The sequence below is a fragment of the Bombina bombina genome, chromosome 1 (assembly GCF_027579735.1).
Source record: "Bombina bombina isolate aBomBom1 chromosome 1, aBomBom1.pri, whole genome shotgun sequence".
Lineage (NCBI taxonomy): Eukaryota > Metazoa > Chordata > Amphibia > Anura > Bombinatoridae > Bombina > Bombina bombina.
The window spans coordinates 244922276-244943419 of record NC_069499.1 but is presented as its reverse complement, the minus strand read 5'-3'; the positions used below and the strand labels follow the sequence as shown (position 1 = coordinate 244943419).

The window sequence follows — 21144 nt, the reverse complement described above, 5'->3', positions numbered from 1 at the left end:
TCCTTTCCTGCCACATTTGTAGGTTCCTGCCTGTACTTTTAACCAATTTGAAGAGGCATCTGCAGGGATCTTTGCAGATTTAAGTTGTAATGGTGCTATTAAATTTTTCAAATTTCTATTTTTTCTAAAAATCATTTGCGGAGTGATACCTATACTATCTTTTAGAACTGGGTCCCCTAAAAGGAATTCCCACTGTTTCCTCAAAATTGTTTTAGCTACCTTTGCACCCTCACTGTAGGTGGTTATAAATTTGACTTGATTGTCATAGTCTCTATGTCTTTCTTTTACTCTATTAGGTCTTACAATTTCCTCTCTAGGGATATTATGTCATTTTTATTTTGCTCCGTCAATTAAATTTATATCATATCCTTTCTGCAGAAGTTTTTTCCCTAATAATTTATTGAAATTAAACTATTAGGGAAAGGATTAAAATTTGCACCAAAACATCCTCCTAATAAGTTTGAGATGTACATAGACCTTCAAAAATGTATCCAAAAATTAACTTTAAAAAGGCATTACCTAAAAGATCAATGTGTAAGACCTTCTTCTAATTTTGATTCTTTGGATATCAAAACAGTTTCTGTCCTAAAATCTCTAGAGAAAGATAAATATATGTTTAATAATGACTCTGCTGAGGATCTATCAGACTTGACCGATTTGAGCATTTACGAGGAAGATTTGGTAATACAACATAGTGATCTTAAACATAAATACATGTTTAATCCTATACATGCTCAGGGGTAATATATACGGGTGTTCAAAGAACTTGGGACAAATGAATTTAATGAAGTATTTGGTAAAAAGCAGAACACTTTGTGCATAAATTAAATGATAATATTATTATTCAAGAAAGAAAAGCATTAAAGGATTTAATTAAAGACACTAGTGTAGTGATCAGGCAAGCAGACAAGGGGGGAGAATAGTAGTCCAGGACAGACAAGATTACAAAGCAGAGGCAGAAATATTATTGAAGGATGAATCTACCTATATGAGGTTGCAAAAAGATCCAACAAATGAATTTAACAAAAAATTAAGAGAAATTCTTATTAAAGCCAAAGAGATGGATATTTTGAACAATGATGAATTTGGTTATATATATAATTCCTGTCCCAAAATTCCAACATTCTACCACCTCCCCAAGGTCCACAAGGACCCTGTCAAACCCACTGGAAGGCCGATAATATCAGGCATATATTCAGTGAGCAGCAATCTGTGTGTCTATATTGATTGGTATCTCCAACCAATGGTTAAGACTATACCGCTGATATAATTAAAAAAATAGAAGGTTTGCAATGGGAACCAAATTTTAAATGGATCAGTTGTGATGTCTCCTCCCTCTACACAAACATCCCACATGATATGGGTGTGGAAGCATTTAGGGATATGTGTAGAGGGTGGAGAATTCCGGATCCACATGTTGAATTTCTGGCAGAAGCAATATATTTTGTTTTACAATACAACTATTTTCGATTTGAAGGAAAATTTTATAAGCAAATACAGGGGATGGCCATGGGGACTACCATGGCCCCCTCCTACGTGAATATATATATGGCCATTTTTTGAGAATATGCACATTTGGAATAATAATCCATTTATAAAAAAAAAACTATAGAAGTATTATTGGTATATAGATGATATTTTAATAGTATGGAGAGGGACCAGTGAGGAAATAGTAGCATTTATGGAATATATGAACCAGAATAATTTTAATTTAACGTTTACTAGAAATACTAGTGAAGAAAAAACAGTTTTCTTAGATATCACTTTTTTCATTAATGAAGATAAGGTTGCTATAAAAAAATACAGAAAACCATCAGATACAAACAGTTTTTTAAATGCTAAGAGTGGCCATATGAAAAGTTGGAAGGATAATATCCCATATGGGCAGTTCAGAAGATTGAGGAGAAACTGCACGTATGAGGAGGATTACCTCATAGAAGCAAATATATTAAAAGAGAAACTTCTGCAGAAAGGATATGATATAAATGTAATTGATGGAGCAAAAGAAAAATGCTATAATATCCCTAGAGAGGAAATTGTAAGATCTAATAGAGTAAAAGAAAGACATAGGAACTATGAGAATCAAGTCAAATTTATAACCACCTACAGTGAGGGTGCAAATGTAGCTAAAACAATTTTGAGGAAACAGTGGGAAATCCTATTAGGGGACCCAGTTCTAAAAGATAGTATAGGTATCACTCAGCAAATTACATTTTGAAAAATTAGAAATTTGAAAAATGTAATAGCACCATCAAAACTTAAATCTGCAAAGATCCCTGCAGATGCCTCTTCAAATTGGTTAAAAGTACAGGCAGGAACCTACAAATATGGCAGGAAAGGATGTATAATTTGTGATCACCTGATAAAAGGGAATGAAGTAAAAAACTGGGACAGTTCAAAACCTTTAAACTAGATTTTTAGGGGTACATGTCAGTCTACATATGTGGTATACCAACTCCTATGCACATATGGCAAAATATATGAAGGTCGCACAAAAAGGAGCATAAAGAGAAGGTGGTGTGAACATGTTGAGAATATCAAAATATGGTATGATAAACATAGTGTTTCTAACCACTTTAATTATACAAATGGCAAAGATCCTTCAGGACTCTCTATTCGGGTTCTTGAAAAGATTAGACCAGGCCCTTGTGAAAATAGAAGGCTACTACTGCTTAGAAAATACAAGACAAAATGGATTCATCATTTAGAATACCTTGAACCTAAGGGGTTAAATATAGATCTAGACCTACAAGCGTTCATGAACTAGAAAAAACAATATATACAAAAAAATTATAAGTCATGTATTTGCCATCTTGGGTGATATTTTTGCAAGAAATCGTCAATGAATCAATTGTTTTTAATTTTATTTTAAGATGTTATTCTAGAACTATACCCAATAAGCGAACTTGGGAGAAATATGTGCAATAATTGGCTAATTAATTGTTTTAAGCAATAGGCCTTTCAAAAGTTTTTATTATTGTTATTATGTTTTTTTTTATTATTATTATGCTATTTACATTTCAAATGAATTAATATAGATAGATGAATTGTTCTTTATTAATTGGTTGTGTAGAGGAAATATAGGAGCATGAATTAGACACAGATACAAAGCACTATTTGATACTACCTGATAGATACATATTATAACAAAGGATGACGTACGTTATTACGTCACAAGAGGCAGGAGTGTTCAAATAAGCCAGCTGAAGGAATATCCAGTTACTGAAAGCCCTTGAGAAAGTCCGCCTGTGAGTGGATGAAACACGTAGGGAACCTACAGGAGACGCTAGGACGTTATAGAAAGTGCTAAGGATTTGAGCACATCTGAACAGAACCCGGTGCCGCAGGTCGCGTCTTGGGATAGTAACAAGGAAGATTGCGCTCATGTGCAAGTCTTACACTGCTATCCTGTAAGTGTGTTATTGTCTTGTGTCAATTGTTTGGTAAATAAAACGATGCTGTGAATCGTGGATGCGCTGTGTGTTTTTTCTCCTACTGAGTTGCAGAAGTTCTTACACTCTTCGCCACATCAGAGGTGAAATCACTGTGACTAAGATCTCGCTCTTTGTGATTGACAGTTGTGCGAGTGAAGGGGCGGGCATTACACACCCGCTGCCCGTATGCAGTGAAGGCATGTGGACAGCTCCTCAAGTTGAGAAGCTGTCCGCACGCCATTAAATACATGGAGCCCATAGTACAAACACCTTTAATAAACAATACAAAAGTCCCTTAAAACACTAAAAGTGAAATTTCCCACAAATGGTGAGGAGTGCCCTGCTCTTAAGCACAATCAGTAGTAGATGCACTTGTTTACAAAGTGAGCTTCAGTATAAGAGGCTCTCAAGCTTACAAGCTAAACTATGTTTGACACAGGAGGGAAGGGAAGAGAAATCTGAGACTTTGTCTTTGTAGTATGGTGATTTGAGGATATGTGAAATTTGTAGCAGAAAGAGTTAGCAGAATAGTTTTGTGGTGATCCTGTCAGGGGAAGTAATAACTGCATCTCATATCAATTAAAGAGGGGTTATATAAATGAGTAAACAATATGGTGGGGTTGATTGGGAAGTAGGATGTCTGGAGATCTGTTGTGAGATGAGAGTGAATAGTAGTGAGAGAAAGCAGGTGTTTATAATGAAAAAAGTACATGAGTAGACATCTTGGAAATTATAATTGTAATAATATAGAACAACAGCATCTAGCACATAAAATGATTACTAAGCTACTAACTGGTAACAGCTGTAATAAATATTAAACATTTTAAGAGCTGTTTAAGCACATTACATTGCATATGTTTTCTAAGATTAGTTGATACTTTCATTACAACCATCTTTTCAAATAGCCAGAGACCTATACTAACACTAAGTTTGTTTAAAGATCTTAGTACAATATGAAAACAATTAAATTCCAGTGGTTTTAGTTCACAATTAGCATTTACACCTTAAGTATTGGACATGGTTTAATCTCTTGATTATAGGGGTTAACCATCTATAGCAGAGGTTGTACATGATTTCATTTACCAATAACCAGTTGCTTGGGAGGATGCTGAATAAACTTTATTAAACGTTAAGACACATTTAGGACTAAGAGTGCTGCAGTGTGTATCCATTTAGGGGTTCAAAGGACCCTCTAGTTCAGTAGAATTAGATTTGATACTATCTCACTTACATTTTCTCATAGAAGGAATAGCGAGATCCATTTGTAAGCAAAGGGTTTTTGGATATAGCAAAAATATCAGCAGCCCAGTCCTATCAGAAAAAAAAAATACAAAAATAAAAACAATTATTAGGAGACAAAGAAAATTGCATAAACTTATTATTTTACAATCCAATTAAGAATTATAGACCTTGAACAGTTACATTAATGTACCCAGAGTTTACCTATCAATACAATTAAGCTGCTCAATTGTTAATTGTTTGGGCCTATAATAATCAGATTCCACATAAAGATGAGTTGAATTTTTTACTTCATAAGTTTTTTGCTGTGAGTAAATGCACATGCAACTGTCTATAACTGCACTGTATATTGAGGGGCAAGAAGTTTGGACAGGTCATGGGTTGCCAGGGGGCAGGATGAATGAGTAGTGGGCAAGGTTGGGCAGAATCAGGGCTGTCTGTGGGCAGATCCAGGGCAGTCTCTGATTTCACTCTGGAAAGTGGGATATTTACTCTGGGGAAGCAGCATTTGGAACTAATATATATGACAGAGCTCCCAACCCATGAAAAGTTAGGGGACAGTTCTGTATGTAATTCTGGAACCATGCAATAATACGACTAGATTAATCATTTAGAAAAACTTGCTATTTAGGACTCAAAGTGAAAAAAAAAATCATTATGCTCCCCAAGTCAAACGGTTAAACACTTCCAAAGATTTAACATCCCACAAACTAATGAGATTTAATAAAAAAAAGTCTTGTGTTACCCTTACACAGCATCAACCTTATAATGTATAACCAAATAATAACACATGAACACCACACCGACAAAGATTTATTACAAGTTATGTTTCAAGTTGGGTGATTGCTGCAACTGAGTATCAAGTTTGATTTAGAATCATATAAACACTGATGATAGTTGTATGACTGGACAAATGAGTGCTATAAGGATTCTTCTTTTTGATTTAAATGCATCCAGCACCACCTACTGTGGGTAGGGATGAAATAGTCTCTTGACTCCTAGTAGGAAGTATTTGCTATTTAATTTACCTGTGAGCTTCTGCGGAATGTAAAGTTTCATATCCCCTAGCTTAGATTTTTTACTGGGGTAACCAATGACCTAGTGAATTACAATTATTTAGATGGCTCTTTGTCAGGGTTTTTCCCCTGTTGTGTTTGCCATGTGCTGCTGGCAGCCATTTTACTCACCTCTCTTCCTGACTATGGTGCATTGTGGGGGATGCTTCTCAATTCCTGCACTTCCTTTTATGGCCAGACTGGTGGGCATCATCCATGTGAGACAGGATGCAGTCTCAGAATTGTGATGTCATCACTTATTATTTAAAGGACCTCTGTTCAGTATGCTTTGCCTTTGCGTTGTCTCAGACCTGTTTGTGAGAGTTCCTTGTGTATTACCTGGCTGCCTGACGTCCTTCCTGATCCCTGGCTTGTTCCTGACTCTGCTGTTTTCCTTGTTCCTGATTCCGGCTCGTTTGACTATTCGCTTTGGCTCCTGACTCGGCTCATCTGATTACCAGCTCTGGTTTTGATTCCTGGCTTGTTATTTGACTTGTGGACTTTTTATTATTTTTTGCCATTAATAAAGGTGTGACTATTTTTGCACTTCTCATCTCAGTCTGATTCCTGGCACCCTGACATTACGCATAGGCCATGAATCCTGATGGTGCTAATAATCCACCTTTACCTGCCATCATTTCCAGGATGGCTGAACAGGATCACCGTTTGGATCAAGTTGCACTAGCCCTGCAAACCCTGCTGACTCGCACTGCACATTTGGACCAAAGTGTCCCGCAAGTTATGGCTGCTCCTGTTTCCGCTGCTGCACCTATGCCTATCAGGAGCATGTCCAGTTCTGCATCTCTACCTCAGCTATCAGTGCAGAGGGTATTTGAACCAGGTGGGCATTTACTTTGAGATGTTACCTCAGGCGTTTCCCTCTGACAGAGCTAAGGTGGGATTTCTCATCTCGTTACTCTCTGACACAGCTCTTGCCTGGGCTAATCCCTTGTGGGAGACTAATAAACCTGTGATTTCAAATTACCCTGAATTTGTGGCCTCCTTTCGAAGGGTATTTGATGTTCTGGCTCGCACCTCCTCTGCTGCTAAATGACTCATGTCCATTCAGCAAGGTACAAGATCTGTTGCTCAGTATGCTATTGAGTTCCGTACGCTTGCCGCAGAGGTAGGTTGGAACAATGAAGCCCTTGTTGCCGCCTTCTTTCATGGGCTCTCTGATGCGATTAAAGACGAAGTTGCTGCCAGAGATTTACCAGAAGATCTCGAGGCATTGGTGTCTTTTTTGATCCTAATTGACATCAGACTCAGAGAGAGGCCCTCTTTCAAGGAGCGCTTGCGGAAGCCTCCTGTTCCATTGTCTCCTACGTGTTCGTTCTCACCCATGCCTCCCTCTCCTCCCATGCATCCTGGTCCCGAGTCACCAGGTACTGCTGAGCCGATGCAGCTGGGATTCACGCGTCTCTCCGCGGCGGAGAGGGCCTTTAGGAGGAGGGAGGGGTTCTGCCTCTATTGTGGGTTACAGGGCCACCTTTGGAAGTCTTGTCCTACACGGCCGGGAAACACTCACACCTAAGGTCCTGTCGGGGGCAGACCTTGGGTGGTTTATCTTTGTCCCCGGAACCGCTTAAGGAGAAACCTTTGGTCACGGTTGTCCTTTCCTGGGTGGACTCCTCCATAGTCACCCAGGCTCTTGTTGACTCCGGTGCTGCGGGCTATTTCATTGACAGTGCTTTTGTATCAAAGCACTCCATTCCTGTTTTGCCTCGGTCCGTTCTGCTTGCTATTGAGGCCATTGATGGCAGGCCCCTTCATCCCGCACTCGTTACTCACGAAACTGCTCCGTTGTCCATGGCTGTTGGGGCTCTCCATTTTGAAACCCTCCAGTTCCAGGTGATAAACTCTCTGCATTTTCCGGTTGTTCTGGGTTATTCCTGGCTCCAAAAGCACAATCCCAGTCTCGACTGGCGCAGGTACGAAATTTTGTCATGGTCCCCGCACTGAATTTCCACTTGTCTTCGGAAACCAGTTAAAGTCTTGTGCACTTCTTCGGTTTCTCAATTGCCAGAGGAGTACCGAGAGTTCCTAGACGTGTTTGACAAGGTGCGTGCCGGTGCGTTGCCTCCTCACCGGTCTTACGATTGTGCCATAGACCTGCAACCCGGAGCCATTCCTCCTCGGGGCCGGGTGTACCCTCTGTCTGTTGCAGAGAATTGTGCTATGGAGGAGTATGTTGCCGATGCTCTGTCACGGGGGATCATCCGCAAATCCTGCTCTCCTGCAGGGGCTGGCTTCTTCTTTGTGAAGAAAAAGGCGAGTTAAGACCATGTATCGATTATAGGGGTCTTAATCGTCTTACCATTAAGAATGCTTACCCTATTCCGCTTATTACAGAACTCTTTGACCGCCTCAAGGGAGCTACGGTCTTTAATAAACTTGATTTGAGAGGAGCGTACAATCTCGTTAGGATTAAGGAGGGCCACGAATGGAAAACAGCATTTAACACCAGGAGTGGGCATTATGAGGGCATTGGTCTATTCAACGTTTTTTGGGGTTCGCCAATTACTATAGAAAGTTTATTAAAAACTTTTCTTCCTTGGTCAAACCTATCACAGACAGGACCCGTAAAGAGAATGATCCACTCCATTGGTCACCTACTGCCAATAAGGCCTTTGATAGTCTTAAGACTGCCTTTGCTGCCGCTCCAGTTCTGGCTCATCATAACCCTATCCTGCCTCTCGTTCTTGATGTCGATGCGTCTGAGACTGGAGTAGGTGCCCTCTTGTCTCAACGTCCTACGCCTGACGGTTCCTTGCATCCGTGTGGTTTCTTCTCTAAGAAATTGTCTCCAGCAGAGTGCAATTATGAAATTGGCAACAGGGAATTACTGGCCATAATTTTGGCACTTAAGGAATGGAGGCATCTTCTCGAGGGTACTAGCGTGCCACTGCTCATTCTTACTGACCACAAGAATTTAACTTATCTATCTGAAGCAAAACGTTTGTCGCCCCGACAGGCTAGATGGGCGCTATTTTTGTCTCGGTTTAATTATGTGGTCTCCTACCTGCCTGGTGGTAAGAATGTTAGGGCTGATGCCCTCTCTCGACAATTTTCGCCTCTGTCCAAAGAGGAGTCTGTACCTACTCCTGTTATACCTCCTGGCCATATTTTGGCTACCATACGTACTAATTTGACTTCTCCCTTGGGGGAGGAGATCCTGGCTGCACAAACCAATGCACCTCCTGAGAAACCTAGTGGTAAGTGTTTTGTTCCTGAGAATCTTCGAACTAAACTTTTGCACACTTACCACTATCCTAAAGCCGCAGGTCACCCAGGCAAGAACCAAATGATTTGGTCTGTCACTCGACAATTCAGGTGGCCAGGCCTTTGTTCTGATGTTGCTGCGTATGTTGCCTCCTGCTCAGTTTGTGCACAGAATAAGACTCCTCGACGTCTTCCTGTGGGTCTTCTTCAACCTATTGCTAATGGTGATCACCCTTGGACACATCTTTCCATGGACTTCATTGTCGAGCTCCCTGTTTCCAATGGCAATACTGTTATCTTTATGGTGGTTGACCGTTTTTCTAAAATGTCACATTGCATTCCCTTGATGGAGCTGCCTACCGCTCAGGAGCTTGCTTCAATTTTTGCCCGGGAGGTATTCCGTTTACATGGGTTACCCAAGGAGATAGTGTCGGACCGGGGTAGCCAGTTTGTCTCCAGATTTTGGCGTTCCTTTTGTGCTCAAATGGGGAACCAGCTTTCCTTCTCCTCAGCATATCACCCTCAATCCAATGGGGCTGCGGAACGGTCTAATCAAGCTCTGGAACAGTTCCTCTGTTGCTATGTCTCAGATCACCACAATAATTGGTCTGAACTGTTACCTTGGGCAGAGTTTGCTCGTAATAGTGCTATTAATGCTTCCTCCAAGATATTCCCGTTCATGGCGAATTATGGGTTTCAACCATCCTTGTTGCCCGATTCATTCATGTCTCAGGGTATTCCGGCTTTGGAGGCGCATCTCCGCCAACTCCGTTTCACGTGGGTGCAGATTCAGGATTGCCTTCATTGTTCTATGCAGTGCCAAAAGTTCCAGGGTGATCGTAGGCATCTGCCCGCACCTTCCTACCAGGTTGGTGAGAGAGTTTGGCTGTCCTCCCGCAACTTGAACCTTTGTGTGCCTTCCAATAAATTGGCTCCCCATTATGTTGGTCCTTTTCGAATACTCAGACGGGTTAATCCCGTGGCCTACGCTCTTGACCTTCCTCCTGCTATGCGCATCTCCAATGTTTTACATGTCTCCCTCTTGAAACCATTGGTTTGTAATCGGTTTACCACTGTGTTGCCTCGTCCCCATCCTATCTTTGTTGACAACCATGAGGAGTATGAGGTCAGCAGCATTATTGACTCTCGTATGTCCAGGGGCCGTGTACATTATTTGGTTCACTGGAGAGGCTACAGTCCGGAGGAGCGTTCTTGGGTTTCCTCCTCTGATGTTCATGCTCCCGCCCTCCTCCGTGCCTTCCATGCCCGTTTCCCCAATAAGCCTTTTGTCCTCCCACGGGGGAGGGGTCGTTGAGGGGAGGGTACTGTCAGGGTTTTTTCCCTGTTGTGTTTGCCATGTGCTGCTGGCAGCCATTTTACTCACCTTTCTTCCTGACTATGGTGCATTGTGGGGGATGCTGCTCAATTCCTGCACTTCCTTTTATGGCCAGACTGGTGTGCATCATCCATGTGAGACAGGATGCAGTCTCAGAATTGTGATGTCATCACTTATTATTTAAAGGGCCTCTGTTCAGTATGCTTTGCCTTTGCGTTGTCTCAGACCTGTTTGTGAGAGTTCCTTGTGTATTACCTGGCTGCCTGATGTCCTTCCTGATCCCTGGCTTGTTCCTGACTCTGCTGTTTTTCATGTTCCTGATTCCGGCTCGTTTGACTATTCGCTTTGGCTCCTGACTCGGCTCGTCTGATTACCAGCTCTGGTTTTGATTCCTGGCTTGTTATTTGACTTGTGGACTTTTTATTATTTTTTGTTATTAATAAAGGTGTGATTATTTTTGCACTTCTCGTCTCAGTCTGTTTCCTGGCACCCTGACACTCTTGCTCTGTAGATTTACATAGTGTGAGGCTGACAATACAGGTGGTAAAAGATAAAAACAAGGGAGACAGAAATATGATTGCAGAGATAAAAAGAAACTTGATCTAATGAGTAAAAACTAAGATTGCTGTATCCTTTTAGCATCAGTTCTGGAATGGATAAATATATTCTCTATATCCTACTCATCACATTGTGGGTGTGAGACAGTGAAAGAAGCATTTAAATGAAGAGAGGGACTGTACCCTTGTGCCTTCCACTTACCACTGCTACTAGACTCACCTTACCCACGTTCTCCTTATAAGATACAAAGTTATGGAATGTCAGGTCAACCATATCTGGTCCAGACACAACTGTCAGCGTTTTAGCAAGAAAGTTGTTCTCTGGAAAGTCCAAATTAAAAACTTCTCTCAGCTTCTGGCTCTAAATATAAAATGGAGAAAACATCATTAGAGCAAAAAACAAGACATTCAATTGTGAGTAATACTATATAGCACAAAGCACTAGATTCATGCAACGTCCCATAGACAAACAAGGGTTCCAAAGGCTGCTTAACCTCAATACTATCCGCAAAACAAACAAAAAAACTTTACCGAGACTGCTAATGTTGAAATTATCTTAAAGTAATTTTTTTATGTATGCATAAGAAATGAATCACTGCATTGCAAAATATGTGTAAAAAAATATATTTTCAAAGTATTGAAAACTCATTTTGTTAGTAATATTTGCATTGTTTTGTATTCCAGGGCCACACCCCTTGATGTGATGTGATGACTTCTGGCAGCACGTATCATGGCACTGTGCTCTTGCTATAGGACATGAGCCACTACCTTGGTATAGATTTGCTTGGGAATTCTACTCCCTAAAAGCTTCTGCTTTGCTCCCCTCTAAGTTTTCTGGGCTATCTGACAATTGAAGCTATATTTACAGTTGGTGGGATGAGAGAATCCATCCTTCTGCTTCTGGAACTCTTATCTCTGTAGAATCACTACAAAGAACTTGAATAGGTTAGGATAATATGTCACTTTCTTTTTGACTTTACCAGCCATTGCCAATATGATTTAGGCCATTTCTATGCATAATTGGTAACTATTTCTGAAGTTTATTCTTTCCTGCTAACTTATTCCTTGATTTATCTTTATTCACAGAGAACTTTGTGCATGGTGTTTACTTGGGTAAATAAATACTATTCTGCATGTGAACTGCCATTTAATGACTCTTTTAGGGCTAATGCCATTGGCCCCTGTGATGCTTTCATTTCATTAGAGAATGGACGGACAAGTTTGAGATCTACAGGTTGTTTTGTTTGTTTTTTGCTAAATTTTTCCACACTAAAACGCACAATTTGTTTAGGCATTATCCTTATAGACTTCATTGAAGTTCCAAAGAAACATAAAAAGACAGGGCAATTTGCATATTATTATTATTATTTTTTTATAAACAGATTCCGCAGCGTTGTCCAACTATGGGTACAAAGATAAAAGTACAGTACAATACAATATAAAAGACACCAAAAAAAGTTTAACAAACAAATACAGGGGGAATTGAGGGCCCTGTTTCCGTGGGAGCTTACAATCTAGATGGCTAGGAGAGTGAGAAACAGGAGGTGGGGACTGCAAAGGTGGGAATGATGTTAGTGTGTGGAGTTAGATGAGGGCAACTATTAGGCAAGTGGAATTAATTTATTATTGATTTGGAGATAGACTTCCCTGAACAAAAAAGGTCTTTTGGGAGCGTTCAAAGGAGGAGAGGTTAGGGAAAAGTCTGACAGCTCGAGGAAGTGCGTTCCAAATGGTTGGTGCCGCACGAGAGAAGTCCTGTAGTCTAGCATGGGAGGAGGTGATGGTAGAAGATGCAAGTAGCAGGTCATTGTTGGATCTTAGGGGGCGGGCTGGAGTATATTTGCGAGTGAGGACAGGTGGGGGGGCTGCGTTGGTGAGGGCTTTGTAGGTCAGGGTGAGAATTTTGCATTTAATTCTGCTGTGAATGGGGAGCCAGTGAAGGAACTTGCAGAGAGGTGCAGCAGATACAGAGCGTTGGGAGAGGTAGATTAGCCTAGCAGAGGCATTTAGGATGGATTGAAGAGGGGAGAGGTGGGAGAGAGGAAGGCCAGTTAGTAGGTTATTACGTTAGTCAAGTCCGCAAATTACCAAGGAGTGGATCAGCTGTTTAGTAGTTTCAGCACTCAGAAACGGACACATTTTGGAGATATTGCGTAAGTGGCTGTGACAGGATGAAGAGAGCAATTGGATGTGGGGTATGAAGGACAGACTGGAGTCAAGTGTAACTCCTAGGCAGCGGACTTGGGGTGATGGGGAGATAGTGGTGTCACCAACAGTGATTGATAAGTTAGAAGCCAGAGTAGAATTAGAGGGGGGATTAGAAGGAGCTCAGTTTTAGACATGTTGATTTTTAGGTGGTGAGATGCCATCCAAGAAGAAAAGCCAGATAAGCAGACACTGGTGTGAGAAAGGACAGAAGGAGAGAGAGTGCAGGGGTGGATAGGTATATCTGAGTATCATCAGCATAGAGGTGATAGTTGAAGCCATAGCTACTGATGAGTTTACCCAGTGAGGAAGTATAAATAGAGAAGAGTAGAGGACCCAGAACAGAGCCTTGAGGTACCCCAACAGACAGAGGCAATGGAGAGGAGGAGTCACCAGCAAAGGAGACAGAAAAGGACCTATTAGAGAAATAAGAGTGGATCCAGGAGAGGGCAGTGTCAGAGAGCTGAGAGTCCGTAGGAGATGGGGATGGTCAACAGTGTCAAAGGCAGCAGACAGGTCAAGTAAGATAAGTATAGAGTAGTGGCTGTTGTTTTTAGCAGAAAGAAGAACGTTAGTAACCTTGGTGAGGGCAGTCTCAGTTGAGTGTTGAGGACGGAAGCCAGATGGCAGGGGGTCAAGCAATGAGTTGGCGGACAAGAAGTGGGTTAGGTGATCGAAAACTAGTTTTTCCAGGACTTTTGAAGCTAGCGGAAACAGTGATATTGGGTTGTAGTTTGCAGGAGAATTGGGGTCGAGGGAGGGTTTTTTCAGGATGGGGGTGACCTTTGCATGTTTGAAGTAAGATGGGAATGAACCGGTAATAAGGGATAGGTTGAATATGAGAGTAAAAGCTGGAGTGAGGGTAGAAGACAGAGAATGTATTAGATGTGAAAGGATATGATGTTAATGTCTGACAGTTTGATTACAGTTACATTTGCTAAAAATGTTTGTGAACCTTTTGAAATTACATGAATTTCTGCATTAATTGTGGTATGATCCTAATCTAAGTCACCATTATAGACAAACACAATCTGACTTAACTAATAACACACAAACAGTTGTAGTTTTATTGAAGACATTAAATAATCATTCACAGTACACTTGTAGAGCCTTCTTTAGCAGCAACTACCTCCACTGTTATTAGCCTTAGAAGTTGCTGCCTTGCACTGTACACTCATTTTTAGCTTGTTATCTATAGATACACCTACATCCTTTTGCTCCTCTGTTTTTCTAAGCCTATCCCCAGGTAGCCTGCATATATTTACATCCAAAATGTAAAACATTAGATTTACCAATATTAAATGTAATTTGCCATTTACCAGCCCATTCGTCCAAATTTTGTAAATCCCCTTGCAAAGCGATTACATCCTAATAACCTTAAACAACTTTGTATAATCTGATATCATAGATAATTAATTCATAAATTATTAAAAAAGACAGGACCCAGTACTGATATTTGCGGGACCCCACTAATTAATTTTGTCCAATCTGATCATGAGCCATTTACTTCAACATGTTGTTCCTTGTCTTTTATCCAGTTATTTATCTTTGAGCTAACATTTTCAGCTTGTACAATAATCTCTCATGTGGCATTGTAATCAAAAGCCTTTGCAAAATCCAAGCAAACCACATCAACTGATTCTATATTTTGCTAATCTCTTCATAGAATCTAATTTGATTAGTTTGGCATGATCTATTACTCATAAAACCATGCAGATTTGACCTCATAGGGGCCGATTTATCAAGCTCTGTATGTAGCTTTATGCCCCTGTTTCCATGCAAGCCTTAAGGCTCGCCGGAAACAAAAGTTAAGAAGCAGCGGTCTAAAAACCACTGCTCCATAACTTGTCTGTCTGCTCTGAGGCCGCAGACAGAAATCAACCCGATCGATTGACGCATATGCTGTCAGCATTTATCAATGTACAGCGGACATGATACGCTACATTGTATCATGTCCGCTCACACTATGATAAATCTACCCTATGATCTTGTTTTCCCAAATATACTCTTGAATATAATCTGTTTATAACCCAATTAAGTATCTTTCCCACAACTGATGTCAGGATTACTGGTCTATAGCTTCCTGGATCAGTCCGTCTCCCCTTTTTAAATAGTGTTACTACATCAAGGGATGGGAGGTGTCAGGTAGGAGGGTAATCCCCACACTACAGCAAATACCCTTAAAAGCTAACTGATTCAGCCCTTTGCTGCCTGGAATTTCAGAAGTGTGGTGCGCGGTTGCAGTTAGTAGCATTCTAATTACCAAAAAACAATGGCAAAGCCATGCAGGTCTGCTATTTCTAAACAAAGGGGATGCCAGAGAAGCTTTTACAATGATTTGTATTATGACTGTAGTCGCCATGTGTAAATAATTTTTATATGATAGCATTTGACTGCCAAATGGTGGCATGAACTATACCAACATAAGCCTAGATCAATACCTTGGGTTGTCTACTTTAAAATAAATATATATATATATATATATATATATATAAAAATATATACTCTCTCTATATATATAATATATATATATATATATATATATATATATATATATATTTATTAATTTTGGGGGTCAATTTTGAGAATTTGGGCATTTCTACTATACCAATGAGTGTAACCCCATTGTATCATTTTAGAACATGATATACATAGCAGCAGATAAAGACCTTAAAACAATACAAAATATATACGTTTGGTCTTAGCTGATCAGAAGAAAGCTACAGGTGCTTGTGGAATGTGATCATTATTTTTTTTTTTGTATGCCAATTTTACAATAATTAATTTGTTCTGTGAATAAACAGATAGTTGAAACTGTCATCCACTAAAATCTCTATTATTCATATATATATATATATATTTAAATTAGACGTGCACATCAGAAAAATTTGTTTCGGTTCCATTCAGATTTTTTTTAATTTCGTTTCAGATCGATTCAAATTCGGATTTGAATGTATTCATTTCGGATTCGAATAAATTTGGATATATTCGTTTTGGATTCGATTAATAAATTCGGAAGTTCGGTATGTTATGTTGATTCAGATGGTTCCAAGTTACACAAACGGATTTATTTCACTGTTCTATCTCACTAAATCTTACTAAATTTAATTTTTATACTAAATTGTGATTAGTCCATGGCCATTCAAATGTAACGTATAAATCCAAACTAATTTGGATTTATTCGTTACAAATGCATTTGTATTAGTTTAGTTTCATTGCTAGGATAATTCGGAAATTCAAATTGATTCAAATCTCTGAATTTGGCAAATTCGGCCGAATTTCGATTCGGAACGAAACGCACATGTCTATTTTAAATGGAGTGGTAGCGAATGGATTAAACAACTGGGTGTAACTGGGCCAGAAGTGCATGGTCTGAAGCTGGATCTATGTAGTCCAGGGAAAGGATCTTAGAATGCAGTCTTTGTGATCTGTACATAGTTTGGGTGGTTCCATATTTATGGCTGAGGAAATGAGACATAAATATATGAAGGAGATCCAGCTATACTAAGCTCCTAATTTTTGATTGTCCGGCAAATTGTGGTTGGAGTGGTAGGTATTTGATTATTTAAAATTGACTGGGGGTGTTGTGAGTTTTTTTTTTTTAATTGAGGTTTGAGTACTACAGACATATTGCAAAACAATTGTTGCACTTACATTATTGATTAGACTGGAACTTCTTAAACATTTTTCACCCGGGACTCCTTTTTACATTGGAAAATGTTAGCTCGTCTCTTTAATATATATAGTCCAAAACAAACCCCTTATCAGAAGGGTATACAGTTTTTGTTTTGTTTTATTACACAGCAAAAATAAGTAAATGCAACTTTTGTGGCCATTGCTAATCACTAATGGTTAGACTCACTTTCTAACTCTGTGTACCCTCCATGTACTGCCCATGCACTGTGTGTACTCTGCACACAATGTTCCATTTCATTTTTTGAACAGTGTACACGAAAAAAATGTTCTTTGCAGTCTTTGGCCAAGTGACTAAAATGTGTCCGCACATTTGAAGAGGTACAAATTTAGCTATGTGCCTATCATAAGCAAAATACGGAAAAAAGATACTCATGCACAAAACACACAGTTATACATACACACGCACATACTCATACATATACACTCCCACGTACTCACTTACACACACACTAACTCACACATGTATACACACAATCTTACATACACACACACTTACATCAGGCCCGGACTGACCATACAGAGCATTTGCCCGATGGGCCGGGGCCAGTTGTGGGCTGGGACTGGTTACTTTATCCCTTCCCAGTCACCAGTATTATTTGTGCATGATACAGGGCCAGCACTGCCTCTCACTGCCTTTCTGTGTCTGTGTCAGTCCCAACCTCATCCTGTTCCTGTGAGCTGGTCCAGGGGAGAGCCCTGCCCCCCAGCTTTACATCAAAATGATCCTCCTCACAATGTCTGTCAACTGTAATTTTGAGTTTACCCGTGTCCTGCCCTTTTTTTGTAGGGGCATAACTACAGGGGTCTCAGAGGTCTCAATTGAGACTAGTTCCACACATCTAGGGGCCTCTTCTGGGTCATCAGTCAGTAGTGGCATTAAAAGAGCGCTAACAGTATATGGAAAGGGAATAAATGTGCCTATTTGGGGGCAGGATTTTCAAGATGGCCACCAAAGTGTACCGAAAAAAAATCTGCCACCATAGTTGTACAGGAAGGCTGTGCAAGTGAATATTTATTTATTTAAATATGAACACCTAATGTTTCTAGTCTGTTTCTAATTAAATTTCCCTTTTTACTATTTAATGATAGCCAATTTACAAAATACAGTGACAGTGTTGTTTTTGTAAATCAAACTAGTACATTACACTTGTCAGTTTTGAGGTATAGGTAAAACAAAAGGGGGGAGGAGTATGCTGTCATTCATACATACATACACACTCACACATAAACATACACACAAACATACATATATGTACACCTTTACTCATGCTCACAACACATACACACACTCACATACACACTCACACATACACACAAGCATACATATACATACACCTTTACTCATGCTCACAACACATATACACACTCACATACACACAAATATACATACACACACCTTTACTCATGCTCACAACACATACACACAAATATACATATACACACAAACATACATATATGTACACCTTTACTCATGCTCACAACACATACACACACTCACATACACACTCACACATACACATATACATAAACATACATATACGTACACCTTTACTCATGCTCACAACACATATACACACTCACATACACACAAATATACATACACACAAGCATACATATACATACACCCTTTACTCATGCTCACAACACATACACACACTCACATACACACAAATATACATATACACAAGCATACATATACATACACCTTTACTCATGCTCACAACACATACACACAATTACATACACACAAATATACATACACACAAACATACATATACATACACCTTTACTCATGCTGACAACACATGCACACACTCACATACACACAAATATACATACACACAAACATACATATACATACACCTTTACTCATGCTCACAACACATACAAACACTCACATACACACAAATATACATATACACAAGCATACATATACATACACCTTTACTCATGCTCACAACACATACACACACTCACATACACACAAATATACATACACACAAGCATACATATACATACACCTTTACTCATGCTCACAACACATACAAACACTCACATACACACAAATATACATACACACAAGCATACATATACATACACCTTTACTCATGCTCACAACACATACAAACACTCACATACACACAAATATACATACACACAAACATACATATACGTACACCTTTACTCATGCTCACAACACATATACACACTCACATACACACAAATATACATACACACAAACATACATATACGTACACCTTTACTCATGCTCACAACACATACACACAATTACATACACACAAATATACATACACACAAACATACATATACATACACCTTTACTCATGCTCACAACACATACACACACTCACATACACACAAATATACATACACACAAGCATACATATACATACACCTTTACTCATGCTCACAACACATACACACAAATATACATACACACAAGCATACATATAATTACACCTTTACTCATGCTCACAACACATACACACACTCACATACACACAATTACATACACACACTCACATACACACTCACACATACACATATACACAAACATACATATACGTACACCTTTATTCATGCTCACAACACATATACACACTCACATACACACAAATATACATACACACAAGCATACATATACATACACCTTTACTCATGCTCACAACACATACACACACTCACATACACACAATTACATACACACACTCACATACACACTCACACATACACATATACACAAACATACATATACGTACACCTTTACTCATGCTCACAACACATATACACACTCACATACATACACACACCTTTACTCATGCTCACAACACATACACACAAATATACACATACACACACTCACATACACACAAATATACATACACACAAGCATACATATACATACACCTTTACTCATGCTCACAACACATACACACACTCACATACACACAAATATACATACACACAAGCATACATATACATACACCTTTACTCATGCTCACAACACATATACACACTCACATACACACAAATATACATACACACAAGCATACATATACATACACCTTTACTCATGCTCACAACACATACACACACTCACATACACACAAATATACATACACACAGGTGTCCCATGACAGTAATAAAAACAATTTTATCTGCATTCAATTTCATTTATGAACAATTTGTGCGAAGAGTGAAAGACATTTTGCCAAACAAAAGATACATTTGAAGAACCACTGGAGGTCAACAAAAGCCTCCTATTCCTGTCTGCCTAATTGCATCACTGCTGTTTGGTTGCTAAAGTAATTTAGCCTACACAATACCAGGGACCCATCCTGCTCTTTCTGGTCTTCCTGGGCACAGTACATCAAATCTTGTGGGGATCCTTGAAAATGTTTAAGTGACCCCCGAGGGATCCCGACCCCTAGCTTGAGAAGTACAGAATCAGACAAACAAGAACATTGGTATCACTTAACAACAAGACTATGTCTGTATGCTCATGCTAGAAGGGTTTTAGTAAAACTGCTCCACAGATAACTCAGATTAGAGCTCTGCAGTCTTTTACTTGTAATACCTCTGGGAACATTTGTGAGGATCTGCAATTACCCCTTCACCAGTCTCACCTCCAGTAACTGGAGGGTGAAGCTGACAATCCAGTTAAAGTCCAGTGAAGTAGGTAGGTCGTACTCAGTGGCTGTTAACACAGATGCACTAGCAGAGGGGACCAATCCAACAGTATAAGTTCCAGCTTTGACTCAAACTCCACTTGATACTAATCAAGCATTTCCTCTAAAATTTCCCAAATGAAGTGCTTCAGTGGCCCTTTGGGTGGTTAGCTGATCTCAGAAACAGAAGAGCAGTAGGCTTGGTATAGCACTATGAACAAAGCTCTTCCAACTAATGTAATCTTGTTCCAAGATATTGTTGGTCTTAAAACACTAATATGATTGTTTGTTTGGCACATAAAAAAGCAAGATAAACGTAACACACTCACTGTGCTACCATATCCCAGAGATAAATTCTGCAGAGGGGGTGAGTTTGGAGGCCTAAGCCTCAAAGTTTTGCTCTGGAGTATCTGAACTGACTTGATTCCAGAACAGGTTAAGATGATGCAGAGCCGCTAATATCTGTAGATCTGATAAATGATGACACCTGATGACCTTGATATTTGAAAGACACTCTCAAACCTTGAAGCAGCTCACAATACTGTGACCAGTCAGTAGGGGGCATAAAATTAAAAAAATGTATTTAGTTATTCAAATTGAGCATATCATTTTAAACAACTTTCTAATTTATTTATATTATAATTTTTTTTCATTCTCTTGATATATTTTGTTGAAAAGCAAAGACATAAGCTCAGAAACGTTCCAGTGTGG

The 21144-nt window shown here is 39.5% G+C and overlaps 1 protein-coding gene across 1 annotated transcript in view; it reads right to left on the bottom strand.

Moving 5' to 3' along the window:
- The window catches only part of PLCB2 (phospholipase C beta 2), a 256010-nt gene that overhangs the window by 96629 nt on the left and 138237 nt on the right, over positions 1-21144 (bottom strand). The window contains exons 4-5 of the mRNA XM_053697903.1: positions 11064-11204; positions 4666-4745 (exon numbers count right to left, since the gene is read on the bottom strand). Of these exons, the coding sequence (XP_053553878.1) occupies positions 4666-4745; positions 11064-11204 (221 nt within the window). The remainder of the gene's footprint in view (positions 1-4665; positions 4746-11063; positions 11205-21144) is intronic.